Raw genomic sequence first — 16,658 nt, forward strand, 5'->3', positions numbered from 1 at the left:
TGACCCCAACCATAAAGTCGTTTTGCTACTGCTATGAATTATAATGTAAATATTTTTGGAGATGGAGGTTTACCAAAAGTTCAGAACCCCTGCTCCAGGACCTTCACTTTTCCTTCCTCCCCACCCCCTTTTTTTCTTTTCAGATGGCCCAGCCTGGCTTCAACCTCACTCTATAGCTGAAGATAGCCTTGAACTCCTTATCCTCCTGCCTCCATCTGCCAAGTGCTGGGATTACAGGTGTGCACCACCACATCTTGTCTTGGTGCTTATAGTGAGCCCAGGCCTTTGTTCATGTTAAGCAAGCACTCTCTGACCAATCTACACTCTATGCCCTGAAACCTGGCTCCTCTGTCTATGCTATTGCTTCCTGTGCAATCTGGGGCTCTCTACGTAGCTCTGGCTGTTCTGGAACTCACTATGTAGACCAAGCTGGCCTCTGACTCAAAGAGATCCTCCTACCTCTGCCTCCCAAGTTCTAGGAGTAAAGGCATGCACCACCACATATAGCTTTGAGTCAGTATTTTGTGTTATAGCAGACTATTTCAGTTGGCCTTCTTTAATCAAACATGGAGGACTGTAGGAGGAGCTAAGGTGGGAGGAGTAAGGAGAGGAAGAGGAGGATTAAGGAGAGGAAGAAGAGTAAGGAGAGGAAGAGGAGGAACGAGGAGATAGAGAATGAGAGAGGGGGACATGGAGGCGGATGTTGGCTTGTCTGTAGCAGTCAAAGGTAGTTGGTATATCTAGGTTGGGTATTGGGTTTCAGCTCTGATTGTATGGGCATCTTGTTATTGATTATTAGCAAATATATAAGCCTTTGGATAATGTAAGCATTAAAGTCTCCTTTGTACCAAGCCTGCGTGGTTGGTGGGATGGTCTGGGCAATGCCCAGCCTTGCAGAGACAGCGTGGAAGATTGGCAGAGCCATCTCCCACGCTGGTGTCTCTTGGGTGGCTGGGCTGGTGTTTCTGGCTGGCCGTTTCTAGCTGCAGTGCGCAATTGGCCTCTGGCCATGCAACATGGAGGCTGAGCTAGGCAGAGCTGCTGCAGCTTAGATAGTTGGCTTGACCCTGGAAGCCAATTTAAATATTTACTTCAACAGAGGACGTCTCATGCTGGTGAAGAATGAATACACATGTGTTCCCTGCATCATCGGGAACATGGGGAAAGTTCACATGCAAGAACCAACTGCCATGGGGCCAAAAGAAGAGAAGTTCACTTCACCTAAGATTGCCCTTGTATTGGTTAGCCTCGGCAGGGTTTTCACATTGTATAGAGCAGCGCCCACCCCCTGCCCCCCCCCCCCCAAAACCAACCAACCTCATGATATCCTGGAATCTTAGAATGTGACCTTATTTAGAAATCAGGTCTTTGCAGATATAATCAAGATGAGGTCATACCGGACAAAGATAGGCCTTAAATCCAATGACTGCCATTTTTATGAGAAGCAGGGAACAAAGCACACAAACACACTAGGAAGGCCATAAAGTGACAGGGACAGAGAGCGATGATGCAACCTCAAGAAGGGAATGCCAAGAGCACTAGGAGCCACTCGAAGAGGCTGGGACATGCTCCCTGGGAACCCATGGCCCCGCTGACAGTGTGGGCTTAGCCCTCCAGCCTCTAGGGCCATGGAAGGAGGAAGACTTAGGTTACCCAGTACAGCAGGTAGCTGTGTGGAATGAATGCAGGCTCACAGGCTGCCTGGTGAAGAAGCCCTGAGATTTCATGGGAGCCTGGCAGCACCAAGGTCTCAGCAACCAGAGCTGTGAAGTCTCCTTTGAACCACTGCCCTTTAGCCTTGTGCTCCTTGCTCAAGAGCCAAGCTCCCGGCAGGAAGTCTCTGCCTGAGCTTATTCGTCCAGCCTGACTGGAGCATGAGAGTGGAGCATGGGTGGACTCACTGTTGGACACTCACCATCCGTGCTGGTGACTACTGTATAGATGACAGGACAGCTTCTCTGGACATAGTCACTCTCCTGCTGATTCTCTTACCCAGTGGTAATAGGTGGGTGGTTACAGGTGAGAAAGGCTATCTAGGCAACTGTGTGCAGAATGTTTTGGAGCAAGGCCAGCTAGCTAGAAACTGACATGAAAGCTGATGTGACAGAGAACAGAGGAGCTGTTGTGCGAGGGAAGGCAGCTACTGTCTTGTACTCTGAGATTCTGACTTGACTTTCCAGATTGTGTGAGGAGAACTTCATTTTCTGTTTCCAGCTATTTCTGCCAAGTATTTTTTGAGTTTTTGGCATCTTAACTGAAAATCTATCTTTTGTTTGTTTGTTTGTTTGTTTTTTGTTTTTTGTTTTTGTTTTTTTGTTTTGTTTTTTACTACTTACCCAATTATGTAAGATGGATCAAGTATTAATTATTTTTTTGCTCATCGGGAATGGAGCTGGGAACAGGCTATTCTCTTTGTCAAAGAAAACTTGAAAGACAAGAGTGCAACGTCCCCCACGCTCCTTGGTGGGAGGTGAGGGGAGCAAAGAAATAGGAGGATCTGTAGAGCCCAAGGTGAATGTTGAGAGCTACAGTACCAGGCTACAGAGGTGGGTCTGTAGGAAGAGTTCTTTCCTAGGATGCAATAGGCCATGGGTTCAATCCTTAGCACCACATAAAACAGGAGAGAACCAGTTCATGCTTGTAATACCAGCACTCAGAAGGTGGAGTCAGGAAGATTGCAAGTTTGTATTCTCAACTACAGAACAAGTTCAAGGCTAGCCTGGGCTTCTTCAGAGCCTGCCCCTCCTTAACCCCCAAAAAGGAACCATAGTTCCTTTCAGTTGGATGTGTTGACATAGGCTTGCAACTTCAGCACTCAGAAGGCTAATGGAGGAGTGTCACAAGTTCTAAGCCAGTCTGAGCTACATAGCAAAACTTGTTTCAAAAAGTCAACCTCCTTTCCCAGAAGAATTTCAGCTTTTTACTAGCATAGGCATCTATCTGCTGCCAAATGGGAGGAAAGAGTGAAACTGCTGAAATAGAGAAAAGGGAAACAGCAAAAGCAAGTGTTAAAGCAGGGTAAACAGACTGTGGTGGGCACATGACTTTAATCCCAGCACTTGGGAAGCAGAGATCAGTGGCTCTCTAAGTCCCAGCAGCCTAGCCTGGTCTACAAGGTGAGTTACAGCCAGGGATACATAGTAATACCCTGATTAAAAAAAAAAAAAAAAAAAAAAAAAAAAAAAAAAAAAAACCGGGCCAGGCGGTGGTGGCGCACGCCTTTAATCCCAGCACTTGGGAGGCAGAGGCAGGCGGATTTCTGAGTTCGAGGCCAGCCTGGTCTACCGAGTGAGTTCCAGGACAGCCAAGGCTATACAGAGAAACCCTGTCTCGAAAAAAACAAAAAACAAAAACAAAACAAAAAAAACCAAACCAAAACAAAACCAAAAAAAGAAAAACCCACCCCAAAACAGGCAGAAATGAGGAGAGATGGCTCAGCGGTTAAGAGCACTGACTCTTCTTTCTGAGGTCCTGAGTTCAATTCCCAGCAACCACATGGTGACCCACAACCATCTGTAATGGGATCTGATGCCCTGTTCTGGTGTGTCTGAAGACAGCTATAGTACAGTACAGCTACATGTGGGGCAGGCAAGGGTCCTGTTGGGCGGAGTTGTGGCTCTTGAGGCTCCAGGGAGCAGAAGTGCTGGGATTTGACTGAATTCATTCCACGTGGTGCCCGGCAGACGCTGTCTTAGGGAGATCTCAGACTAGGGAGATCTCAGTCTGAGGTCCTGCAGGGGCAGGGCTTTTGAGTGGGGACCCCTGGACAAGAAGGCATGCAGGATCGACTGTTCTCAGACTCCTGGGCAACCAGGCACCACAGTAGCCATGGAAGAGTCGAGACTGGGGACATAAGGGCTGAACTGGTCCACAGCCAAGAGGGAAGCCCAGACAGCGTCCCATGGGTTGAGACTCTTGGATACCGACACTCGCTTGGCTGGATCAAGGCTGGCTTGCTTGGATTGGTGGCCTGCAGTGGAGCATAGAGAAGTCCTCAGCTGGAGATTAAATGACTTGATAGTCTAAGGCCCCCTCCACGGTTCTCCACGGCAGGCCCCAAAGACATGAGGAAGTCCATGGTTTAAAGGGTTTATTGTCATGGCAGAAAGTAGATGAATCTGGCTGCACCCCCCAATTCTCAGGGCAGACCTGAGTTAAATAGGGAGGGAGGAGGGTCTGGAAAAGAATGCTTAATTGGCTATGTCCTCTGGCCTTCAGGTATCACATTAATATGGAAATCTCTTGACGCTGAGGCCTGTAGTCATGCCCTCTACCTGTGGAGCATTGCCCTGTGTGACTGAAAGGCGCTGATCAATGGAGGTCTTAGACCATGTGTCAGGAGCCTGGAGTCTGGGAATGTGGCAAAATGTATTCCATCCCTTGCAGGGTCTCTGGCCATCTCTAGCCAGTGCTCCACCAGAAACCAAGCTATCCTTTTCACGGTCCAATACTCACATACATAAAATCTTTTTTAAAAATGTATTCATTTGTGTTCTGTGTGCATGCATGCATGCACACATGCCACAGCACATGTGGAGCTCAGAGGAGAATTTGTATGGGTTGGTTCTCTATTTTACGGAGGGGATGGGGGTGGGGAAACCCAGGGATAGATCTCAGTTTCTCAGGCTTAGCAGCAGTTGTTTTTATCCACTGAGCCACCTCACTAGCCCAGTACTTTCCTTTTCTTTTTCCAACATTGTGACATATGGTCATTGTAAAGGTAACTCTGATCTCGACAAGACTATGTAGGCATTTGGGGTGAGTTATTTTTGATAGCCCAAAGAGTAAAAGGTAGGGGCTGGAGAGGCTGCTCAATGGTTAAGAGCACTTGTTGCTCTTGGAAGACTCAGGTTTGGTTCCCAGCACCCACATAGTGACTCACAAGCCCTTGTAACTCCAGTTCTCGGGGATCTGATGCCCTCTTCTGATCCCCAAGGGCAGCAGCCATGCATGAGGTGCACAAAGGTGCATGAGGTGCATGTGAAGACAAAACATACATATACAATAAAAAAAATTTTTAAATCTTTCAAAACTCAAACTCTGGTTCATATTACTTATCCTGAGTTATTTTCTGCAGCAAAACCAAGAAGCCCAGTTTCCTCTGAAAAGAATTTGACTTGAAAAAAATTATTTGAAAAGAATGCTTCAGGTTGCCATGTGGGGCTATGTCTCCAGCTTGTGCCCCAGGCTGCTGATAAATCTAGAGAATAGGTTTCAAATATATGACTTCAAATGTAATTTTTGTTTTCTTTTTTGAAACAAAGTCTCACTCCATCACCCTAACTGTCCTGCAACTCACTATGTAGGCCAGGCTGACTTTGATTCAAATATGATTTTTAAAAAGTACTTTATTAAGATTTATACTATCCAGATTCTAGTACATCAACTTACAGGAATCATTTGTATGCAAATCCTGCTCATTTTGGTATTTAGAAATACCCATGACAAAGAAAATACATTTCCAGTAACCACCCTTATATCTAAGGAACCAAATTTAAAAAAAAAAAACTATGTGTATAACCATTTAAAATAGTACAAATGATAAAGCAAATTTCTGACATTTTCATTAGATTGTGCACTGAGGAATTTGTTTCCAAAAGAGTTTAGATTTGTTTTATTTCAATTTTTCATCTCAGCCGTCCCGAAAAGTTCTCTGCCTCCTGCCTGTGCACCTTAACTTGTCCTGCTCTGACCCATCTGTCCCTGAGTCCTTTCTCCTATGCTTGCTTTCTCCTCTGGACTCCTGTGGCCAGGGAACATCTCAGTCAGTGGATGGACTTGTGGACCTGGTCCCTGTGCCCTGGTCCCTGCAAGCCAGTGTGTCTGTGGCCTCAGGTGATGAGAGCCTCCTCTCCAGGCTCACTAGTCACCCCTCACCCTCTGCTCAGCCTCAGCTTCTCACCTACTTCTGGTGTCTGCCCACTACTTGTGACTTGTGAATCATGGCTGGTAGAATGTCAGTTTTCTCATCTACTTTCTGATCAATAGACCCAATTTATAGGCAGTTTTCTGCTCCTTTGAAAGCTCTTAAAACTCATTTGGACTTCCATGGGCCCTGCATATTTTATCACTTACTGTTTTTAGTTTTATTTTTGTTGTGCTGGGGTTCAAACCCAGGACTGACATAGAAGAGTCTAGGCAACCCCCCCTTCACCAACCTACATTTTAATTCCTAAGTATCTTAAACCACAATACAAGGTTGATAACAATTTTGATTCATTTTACTCTCTGTTGCCTGTTTCAGTGCTATTTCAATGCATGAGAAACTGAGCCATCCAGTATTTCTTAAGTTCTGATATCAGATCAGATGTTTTCCATAAAAAGTCAAACAAAACAAAACAAAACAAAAGCAAACAAACAAAAAGCCCCACAAAGTAAAAGCAAAACATCATGTGATAACATATTCAAAACTCTGTACACCGTTTTCCCCCTTCAAATTCCAAAGGGACGTCCACTTGCTGAACAATCATCTAACACAAGGAAAATACCACTTCTTTTCTGTTAAATAACACATACGTAGACCCACAATCTATCCCTGGTGGGAGACGAGGGGAGGAAGAAATCCTTGCAGAAACCTTGCCTGCCAAGGCTCAGTGGCTCCGGGTGCATCAAAGGCATCACATATATAACTGCTGGGAGGGTCTTTCAGGGGTCTGCACTCCAGGTCTCCTTTCTTTTCCGCAGCAACGCTTACTCAGTCTTTCCAAAGACAAATCACTAACTGTGCTTCAAACATTGCAGTGCCTGTCTGGCGGCCTCTAGGTTGAGGACACTAATTTGTAAGAAATGCTTCATCTCCTTAATGCGGTTGCTTCTAAATTTTGTGACAGGGCTCACCCCTCCCTCCCACCCAACAGCATATGAATACAGTCTGGAGTCCTGTCAGGATTGAGAAGCCGGATCTTCACTTGAATACTAAAATATCTGAGGAAGGAAAAAGAAAATAGTTACCAACAGCACAGAACTCTCTCAAATAAAGAAAGATTCTTGGAGTTCAAGACCAACCTGGGCTATATGAGAGAGAGCCTGTCTACAAAAAAAAAAAAAAAAAAAAAAAAAAAAAAAAAAAAAAAAAAAAAAAGTGGGGGAGTGGGGGAGGTGGGCTGGTGAGATGGCTCAGAAGGTAAAGGCACTTAGCCTGACATGCTTTTTGAGATCAGAGGACAACTTTTCGGAGTTGGTTCAATTTGATAGAATCTGTTCTTTCCTACCATGTATTTCTTGGGAATCAATCTCATGTAACAAGTGCCACCTCTCCCATGAGCCATCTTGCCACCTTTGTTTATTTTTAGAGACAGGGTCTCATGAAGCTCAGGCTGGCCTGGAACATAAGCTGATGCTGGCCATGAGTCCCAGATTATCTTGCTCCTGTCTTGCACAGGCTGGAACTACAAGCCATGTCCAGAGAGAGGTTTAGAATCAGTGTTTAAGCTCTGCTTATGAGGCAAACACAGGAGCTACTCTGAGGAGCTCAGAGAGTTAAATTATAGGTGAACGATACTAAGAATGAAATGTACATCTACGTTTGTCTTTTGTGGCTTCTGCTTTTTTGTTTTGTTGTACAGCCTGGGGTAGGGGGAACTCCTGACATAAAAATAACTGTAAATGGTAAAGCAGCAAGAGGTTGTATTTTTACCTCATTCCTTTCTTCACTCTCCCTTCCTGCCTCCACCCACACCCTCCTCTTTGTGCTAGAGATTGGACCTCTTGCCTAACCTAGCACTGGGCTACATCTCCACCCTCATTTCCTTACTTCTGCGTCTGACTTGCCATCTGGAGATGTTTCAGATGAAGATCGCACAAAAGTTGACAACATAGTTCAAAGTCTATTTTTAATTATGTGTTTGTGGAAGTGTACATGTATGTGCCGGTGGAAGCCAGAGGCTTCAGATCCCACGGAGCTGGAGTCATCTAAACTCTGGGAGAACAGCACACACTCTTAACCACAGAGATCTCTCTCCTCCCAACCCCACCTCTTTCCTTCCTTTTGGTTTTTGCTTTTTGAGATAGGGTCTCATGTAGCCCAGACTGTCCTTAAACTTGCTATGCAACCTACTTCCTGATTGTGTGTGTGTGTGTGTGATAAACAGTAAAGGAGCTGGGTGTGGTGGTGTATAATGGAGGCAGAAGCAGGCAGATCTCTATGAGTTCTGGTCCAGCCAGGGATACACAATGAAACCCTGTCTCAAAAAAGAAAAAAAAAAAAAAAAAAAAAAAACCAGTAAGTGCTCTTATCCATAGAGCCTCTCCAGTGCTGATTATAGATGCTACCACTTTTACATGTGTGCTGGGGATTTGAACCCAGATTTTTATCCTTGCTTAGCAAGCATCTTATCCATTGAGCTCTTCTTAGCCCCCAAGATTATGAATTTTTTTTTTCACAATGACAACATATTTCTCATCAGGGAATCTTGGTGTCACTTTTCAAAGCCTTCACTATCTGAATTTTGTGTCAAGGCAACAGCACAAAATTGAAGTGTCTGAACCTGCGGAATATAGATAACCCTTCTGGATAACAGCAGCTAGGCAGAAATTGGTAGATTTGGCCTTAGTTTTACATTAAAGTTGTAAGTACCTTATACAAATCAGAGAACAGAATGTTTAAAATGTCTTAATCTACTCCACTCTCATTTTTCATTTTATTTAAAAATAAAAACTTCAGTGTTGGCTATAATCTTCTGACTGGCGTCATCATCATTCAAAACCGTAAATGTTTTATTTAGTGCGGTAAATGTTTAGTTTAACATGTTGGTGCTAAGATACAGTGATTTGAAAGGATGCTTGCATAAATCTAGGGTTCTATGGAACGTGGTTTGAAACCTCTTTTTGCCTCTCCTGGAGCCATTGTCATTTAATTTAATGATCTTACCTCTTAGGAAATGATAGCCACTTAAGCTATAGGTATAGACCAAGGTTTAAACGTCTTTGGGTCATCTCTCGGGATCTAAAGAAAAAAAGAAACAAAAGACCAAAACTTAACATGTGTATTGTAATGCATATCTGACTTCAATTTTGACCAGAGAAATCACATCAAATCATCTTTCAAACAAACAAACAAACAAACAAACAAACAGGGTCTCAATACATGCCTGTGGCTGGCCTGAAACCCATAGAGAAAGATCCACTCTGTCTCTCCAGTGCTGGGATATGCCTGGCCATATCAAATCTTAAGGTTGCAAAACTTCTCATAAGAGAAGGCAGGATTTTTCTGGTTCCTGGGGAACTGGACCCTGGCATTCTTTTCAAATGAGAACTTTCATCAGCACATGACAAGAGAAAGCGACTGGATTAAGATGTTCTTTCCTACCTCTGTCTGCAGCTTAACCAAAGATGCATGGTTGTGCTTCTGCTAGTGAAACCCAAGCTCTCTTGGAACTCACAGCTGGGCTACAAGTTTCCTGAATTTGACTCCTTAATCTTCCTCATGGTCTAGATGTCTATCTTTTCTGAGAATTTGTCCCTTTAGTTTTGGCCTCAGGGGCACTGCACTGGCAGGTTTTGTGTGTCAACATGACACAATCTGGAGTTATCACAGAGAAAGGAGCCTCCCTTGAGGAAATGCCTCCATGAGATCCAGCTGTAAGGCATTTTCTCAATTAGTGGTCAAGGGTGGGAGGGCCCATTGTGGATGGTACCATCCCTGGGCTGGTGGTCTTGGGTTCTGTAAGAAAGCAAACTGAGCAAGCCAGGGGAAGCAAGCCAGTAAGTAGCATCCCTCCATGGCGTCTGCATCAGCTCCTGCCTCCTGACCTGCTTGAGTTCCAGTCCTGACTTTCTTTGGTGATGAACAGCAATGTGGAAGTGTGAGCTGAATAAACCCTTTCCTCCCCGACTTGCTTCTTGGTCATGATGTTTGTGCAGGAATAGAAACCCTGACTAAGACAGCCACAGACACATTCATCACCTCTGCTGTGCTTGTGTTTCTGTTTGAAGGGTTGACTTTTATGTCCATTTTAAGTCATTTTCATTTTTTGATACTGTGAACCAAACCTAGAACCTATGCAGCCTAAGCATTCACTCTAGCTCTGAGCTACATCCCCAGACCTACAAAAAGTGAATTTTATCCCAATAATGGAAAGCTGTAAAGATTGCCACAAGCATTTATTTTTCTATTCACATAAAAATGTATATATTCATATGGGAATGTAGCTCAGAGGGAGAATGTGTGGTTCTTTGGCTTGAATCTTATAACTGTTAACAAAACAATTTTTAAAAAAATGGAAGATAAAAGAAAATTTGCTAGCCAGGCATGGTGGCCCACACCTTTAATCCTAGCCCTGGCGGAGTGGGCAAAGGTAGGTGGATTTCTGTGAGTTCCAGGACATCCAGAGCTACAGAGTGACACTTTGTCTCAAAACAAATAGACAAACAAAACAAAACAAAAACAACAATAACAGCAAAACAAAAAGAAAAGGAAATTTGCTGTAACCTTACCTTTCAGGACATGTTTATAATAAGCTCTAACATTTTTCTCAATTCCCATTGGAATATAGATGATGAACCTGGTTTCACTTCTCAAAGGCCTTTTCTTATTCTCTCTAGTCTGCAAAGTCAAGCTTACACTGCCTGGGCAGGGCTAGCACTGGATAAAGATCTGGTCTAGCCTGAGGTAGAGTCACTTCTGGTAAAGAAAGGGTAGGGTTATTTAGTCTTTCAAAGCTCAATTCCTGGCTGGATATGGTGGGACAACCTGTAATCTAACACATGGGAGACTGAAAAAAAGATCTTCACAAATTCAAGGCTAGCCACCTCTACATAGTGAGTTCCAGGCCAATCAGGACTACAAAATGAGACCTTGTCTGAAAAAGCCCAAGCTAGGAACTAGCAAGATGACTTAGTGGGTAAAGACACTCACTGCCAAACCTAACAAACTGATTTTGATTCCCCAGGCACATGGTAGAAGGAGAGAGACAATTCCTGCAACTTGTCCTGCAAGTTGTCTGTGAGTTCCACCCACACCCGAGAATCTTAAAAAAAGTAATTACATTCTTTTTAAAAACTCAAATCACTGGCCAGAGAGATGGCTCATTGGTTAAGAGCACTGATTGCTCTTCCAGAGGTCCTGAGTTCAATTCCCAGCAACCGTGTGGTGGCTCATAATCATCTGCAATGGGGTCTGGTTCCCTCTTCTGGTGTGTCTCTAGAAAGTAATGGTGTACTCATATACATAAAGTAAATCAATAAAAAAAAATTTAAAACCTCAAATCACATGTTAAAAAACAAAACAAACCAAACCTTGCTTCTTATTTTTTTCAACCAAATCTGGGCCCCTTGTCTGGTGTCTTACCTACTCCCAAGCTTCCTAGGCTAACACTGCTTTCTTTCTTAGTCTTGGACTTAAATTGCCCTACACTGAGGGTGGACAAGGTCCAAGAAGGATAGTACCAAGCATCACCACACAGTAGAGAATGCATGTGGTTAGAAACCACTCAAACAGAACGTGAGGCCCGGGGGGTGCATGGGGCACAGTTGATGCTGCTTGGGGTGTGTTTCTTAGAGCTTTTGCAGTTTGTGGATAATTGTCATTGGTATTACACAGCTGTTCGAGATTCACTGAAATCTACACGGTTCAGTTCTAGCTCTGGATTACCTCAGTTGAACTTTGTGAAGGTTTTTGTATAGTGTAGCTCTTTGCCTCATCATAACCTTATTAGGGTTTTGCTATTTTTCTCCCACTGTTTAAAGTTGACTAGAAGAGAGCTGGGTGGTGGTGGCCCACACCTTTAATCCCAGCACTCAGGAAGCAGAAGTAGGTGTCTGAGTTGGAGACCATGGTCTATACAGTAAGTTCTAGGACAGCCAGGGATACACAGAGATACCCTGTCTTGAAAAACCAAAACCCAACCAACCAACCAAACAAACAACCAACCAAACAAGCAAACAAAGGAAGAAAAGAATCGTTTGTTGAAGCTAAGCTGGTTAGTTGGGTTGGCTTCTTGCAGTTGGGTGTCTGAACTCCATAGCTGAATGGAGTTCCTCAGGTCTAGGTTTTAATGAGGGCTTCTCAGCAGAACCAACTTGAGTTGACTGATTGCCTCTTCTCAAAATTCAGGAACAGCAGTGCTGCTTCAGACTGCATAGAAGGGACCATAGGCTGCCTTAGTCTCCTGTCACTGGTGATCAGTTTAAGCTGGATTTTAAAAGTGTGTTAGTATTTCACATCAAGAAGAGCCACAGTTGGGGGCATCCTATAATATCACAGTTTTATTTTACATTGAGAAAGATCTACCTAGTACCAGCCACCACATGCACAGACTGCCCGATGAGTGGGTTGGTTCTCCATATCCCTTGTGTGGTACAGAGTCCAGCCATTATCATTCCCTGTGTTACTTTGGCATGGGATTTTTTTTTGTACGTTTTGGCTGCAGTATTGGGCAGAATATACTATGATGGGTCATGTGCACTTACTTGTTTATTACTAGACCCCAGCCACCATCTTCTTCCCTTCCACTCTCTGCCTGTAGGATGTAGTCATGCACTTTGTATTAATACATCTGACATCAATAGATCTGCTTTGTACTTTTTATACTGTTGGATACCTAAAATCAAACTTTTACTCCAGGGTACTGAATACATTTAGTCTTACTAAAAAATACCGCCTACACTGATCCTTGCTGGTAACTGTCCTTTGCTTTTATGTGGTGCTACCCTCTACGCTTCTGGTCTTTACTCTGGATTTGGCTGGCTCTTGAAAACTATGATCAAAGCCACACATTGACTATAGAGGTCATGGCCAATTTCACTTGTAATTGAAGTCTACGTCTTAGATAATATCTGGGGTTGATCTCTTTGGTTTGGTGGTTCAGCATCAGTGATGGTTGCCATCAATCAAATTCATGGAAAGTAGCCTAGGATTCATGATCACCATCAGTGTGCAGTAAAGATGGACTCAGACAGTCTGGTCTATCCAAACCCTACATGTTCCAAAGAAAGGTTTTGTTTTGAAGTTCTTGGACAGAACTCCTAAGTCTTTGGTATATCCCACCTGGATATCTCGGGGGCAGGGGCAGGTATGAAAGTAATTTCTTCCCTATGTCACTGACTCCCAACAAAAATATGGGCTGGTGAAATGGCTTGGGAGGTAAAGGATGGTCACTACAAGCACGCACATACATACAGAAATGTGAACAAATCTGGACGGGAAGGTGAACCAGGGGAATCTGATAGACAATGAGGTCTGAAGGGCCGTGTGCAAAGGATGCAAAATTAGCATATGAGAAAAGCCAATTAGGCAAGGGGACAGCTGGACCCCCACATATACCCAGGCTGTACTAAACCTAACCAACTGTGCAGGTACAGGGGCACTTCAGAATGTACACCTATAAGGTGATCTCTGGTGCATTACACTGCTAAAACTCAAAGCTCTAAGCAGAGAGTTAAGATGCTAGTGAGACATGTAATATATGTGTAAGTTGTGTATAGAATTTACATAGTTGTCATCTTAAATTATATGCTCTTCCATGCCCCTGACCTGGAACAATGCATGTATCCTCTGTTCTGAACGCAGCAGATGTGAAGTCAAAAGCAATCTTCTAAAATGAATAGCCACCATAAGTGTTGAACACCACATCTACAGGTATCGTAGAGCCAGGTAACGGGCTGGTAAACAGGGATGATCGTTATCTGGTCAGTTGGGATCATTTGGAGTCAATGACTTAATCTTTCGTAAAACTCTGTTAAATATTTCTGTAATGTGTCCCTCATCCTGGTCCCCACATGATGCTTTCTGTGCCATTCAGTAACAGAGAGAGCAGAGACACACAGACCTTTACGTGCTGACTCATACGTTTGCTGAGCCATCATCTTTTACCACCTCTCAAATGACTTTTCCAAACGGATGGCTTCATTTCAGACAAGATGCTGCTACGGATATAAGCTGTTGGGGGAACATCAACAGACCACAGGAAGACAGGATGGTTCTCTGGATTAGGATAGCCGCCCAATCAGGACCCCACAATTCAAGGTTATCTGTGGTAAGACCCAGCCCAGCATGAGCTAAATGAGAACCTCTGCACTCAGTGGCCCTCAGAGTTTGGACTACACCAGATCTCTTCAGATGTGTACCTCAGGGCAGGAAACTTTTCTTTTTTTTTTTCTCTGAGACAGGATCTTATGTAGCCCAGGCTTGCCTCAAATTCATTACGGCTGAGCATGACCCTAACGTCTCGCCAGCAGGAGAGTTTTTAAATTAAAAAAATAATATACATTCAAAAACAGTATTAGAGGGCTGGACACAGTTCAGTACACACCAAGCCTACACGAAGACCTGCTTCCCATTGCTGGCACTGCAAAAACTCAACACACTCTCTCCACCACAACCACCAAAGCAACGCCAGAGAAGACTGATCTGTCGTAGAATGACTACTGGGTCAAGTGTCACCAGTTACTGCAGGGAACAAATCCAGTCCCTGCATCCTGGGCATCCTTGCTTAAAGCAGAACCAGTTTTACAAGCTATATGCCAAACCTCTTCCAGGACGGCATAAGAGCTAAGAGAGTAATGTGAAGAATGAGTCTGTGTGCACACATGCATATACTCGTGTCTCAGGAGAGTAGGTTCAGTACTCGGGGGAGACTACGGTCTGAGAAGTCAGTATAGTCATGCAGCCTGCTTCTGTCTTCTGAGGCAAGTTTGTGCTGGGCCAGGGCCCTGGCATCTATCTGTGGCTGTGACTGTAGCAGAACATGCTGGGGGGCTGCATGTTTCTACTTGATGCAGTAGATGCACCCCAGGAAATGGAATGCAGTCCTATAGGACTGGCAGTACCAACTCCTCTAGTGCAGAGAAACCTGTGCTGTATAGGATGAGGATCCAGCATTCCTCATTCTGAGAGGCTAGTATAGGTAGACAGGGCATCGTGCAAGGCATTATCTTCTCACCTCTTCTCCGCTGCTGTCTGGGAGGAAGGGGCTCCCTTTAATGAAGTGGCTCCTTTTAATCAAGCAGGTGACCCCTTTAATGTTACTAAGGGTTATTGAGTTTGGGTATCATGAGAAAAGAGCAGGCTGAGAACAGATGTGGGGATGGCAAGAGCAAGTGCTGGAGAGGAAGGGGAGTCGGTAACCGGAGATGCCCTTAGGGTTTGCAGGTGAAAGGCAAGTCTTCAGAAACTAGGCTAGTCACTTACACAAGGCTTGTCTAGGGCGGGGCTGGCTGTTTGGAATGGAGACTAATCTAAGAAGGAAAGGACTTTCCCTGACTGCTGGTTGGAAGTCTCCTCCCAGACTCAGCACTGACAAGGCTGCTATTCAAAAGGCTCTGTGAACTAAAAACCAGTTTGCAAACTTGTTTCCAGGCGGAGCTGTTTGAATTTAGCTTCCTGGGAATGGAAACAATTTGATAATTGGCTTTACTTGTATTTCTACTCTGTCATCCCATAGAGCTCATGTTTTCTTTCCTTTTTTCCCCCTTCTTCCTGCTGCTAAGGATTGAATTTAGGGCCAGGCTCCCACACCTCACATCTGGAGACCTCAGACAGAACACAGCTTGGTACCACACCCCACATCTAGAGACCTCAGACAGAACACAGCTCTGTACCACATCTAGAGACCTCAGACAGAACACAATTTGTAACTACTTGATTTTTCCCCTACTGATAAATAAGGTCCCAGGTTTGTTCCTGTGTTCATTCTTTTTCTTTCTTTCTTTCTTTCTTTCTTTCTTTCTTTCTTTCTTTCTTTCTTTCTTTCTTTCTTTCTTTCTTTCTTCTTCCTTCCTTCCTTCCTTCCTTCCTTCCTTCCTTCCTTCCTTTCTTTCTTTTCTTTTCTTTTCTTTTCTTTTCTTTTCTTTTCTTTTCTTTTCTTTTCTTTTCTTTTTGGTTTTTTTCGAGACAGAGTTTCTCTGTGTAGCCATGGCTGTCCTGGAACTCACTCTATAGACCAGGCTGGCCTCGAACTCAGAAATCCGCCTGCCTCTGCCTACCAAGTGCTGGGATTAAAGGTGTGCACCACCACCACCCGGCTCTTTTTTTTTTGATTTTGTTTGTTTGTTTTCAGACAGGGAGCAATATTGGAACTCTCTCCGTAAACCAGGGTGGCCTAGAACTCACAGAGATCCACATGCTTTTGCCTCCTAGGTGTGAGGAATAAAGATATGCATCACCATGTCTTACTTGTTTTTTAATCTGTCATCAGATTTCCCCAAGGTAACATTTTTTCCTCTAATTTATAAGGATGTAAAATCTTTCCTGTCCTAAAGTTATAACATATTTTCTTTTTCAAATCTTGTTTTATGATTAATGTAATGCCCAAACTTAACCTGTAAGCCCCACCCACCCCAAAGCCAGGTAGCTTCCTGGATTGCTGGGAGTTGTAGTTGGTAGAAAATAATGCCTCATGGGAAAATGCAGTCGCCTATAGGTGGCTGGGTCCATTGCTGCTGGGAAATTCCAGGGAATGGTCCTGACCAAAGTCCATCTCTGGGTCAGTTTGGTCAAATTTTAATTATTAAATATTAAAATATAAATATAAAATATATTTATATACTTAATATATATTATATAATATATAATCATGTAAATATATATTTTATATTTATATTATATAAAATATAAATATTAAATATTAATATAAAGCTTGCTTTAAATTTGGCCCCAAATGGTAGAATTGGTGTTCTTTGGTGAATCTCAGTTAATAACCCTGGCTCAACACTGGTTTAGC

General features: G+C 43.7%; 1 protein-coding gene across 2 annotated transcripts in view; it reads right to left on the reverse strand.

Annotated features, from left to right (window-relative positions):
* Window positions 1–5,330: 5,330 nt before the first annotated feature.
* The window catches only part of LOC117705706 (aldehyde oxidase 2), an 86,141-nt gene continuing 74,813 nt past the window's right edge, over window positions 5,331–16,658 (reverse strand). For both annotated transcript variants that reach the window (XM_076931869.1, XM_076931868.1), the window contains 2 exons: window positions 8,870–8,944; window positions 5,331–6,924 (listed from right to left, as the gene is read on the reverse strand). In XM_076931869.1, the coding sequence (XP_076787984.1) occupies window positions 8,891–8,944 (54 nt within the window). In that variant the 3' untranslated portion in view covers window positions 5,331–6,924; window positions 8,870–8,890. The remainder of the gene's footprint in view (window positions 6,925–8,869; window positions 8,945–16,658) is intronic.

The sequence above is a fragment of the Arvicanthis niloticus genome, chromosome 3, assembly GCF_011762505.2.
Source record: "Arvicanthis niloticus isolate mArvNil1 chromosome 3, mArvNil1.pat.X, whole genome shotgun sequence".
Classification (NCBI taxonomy): domain Eukaryota; kingdom Metazoa; phylum Chordata; class Mammalia; order Rodentia; family Muridae; genus Arvicanthis; species Arvicanthis niloticus.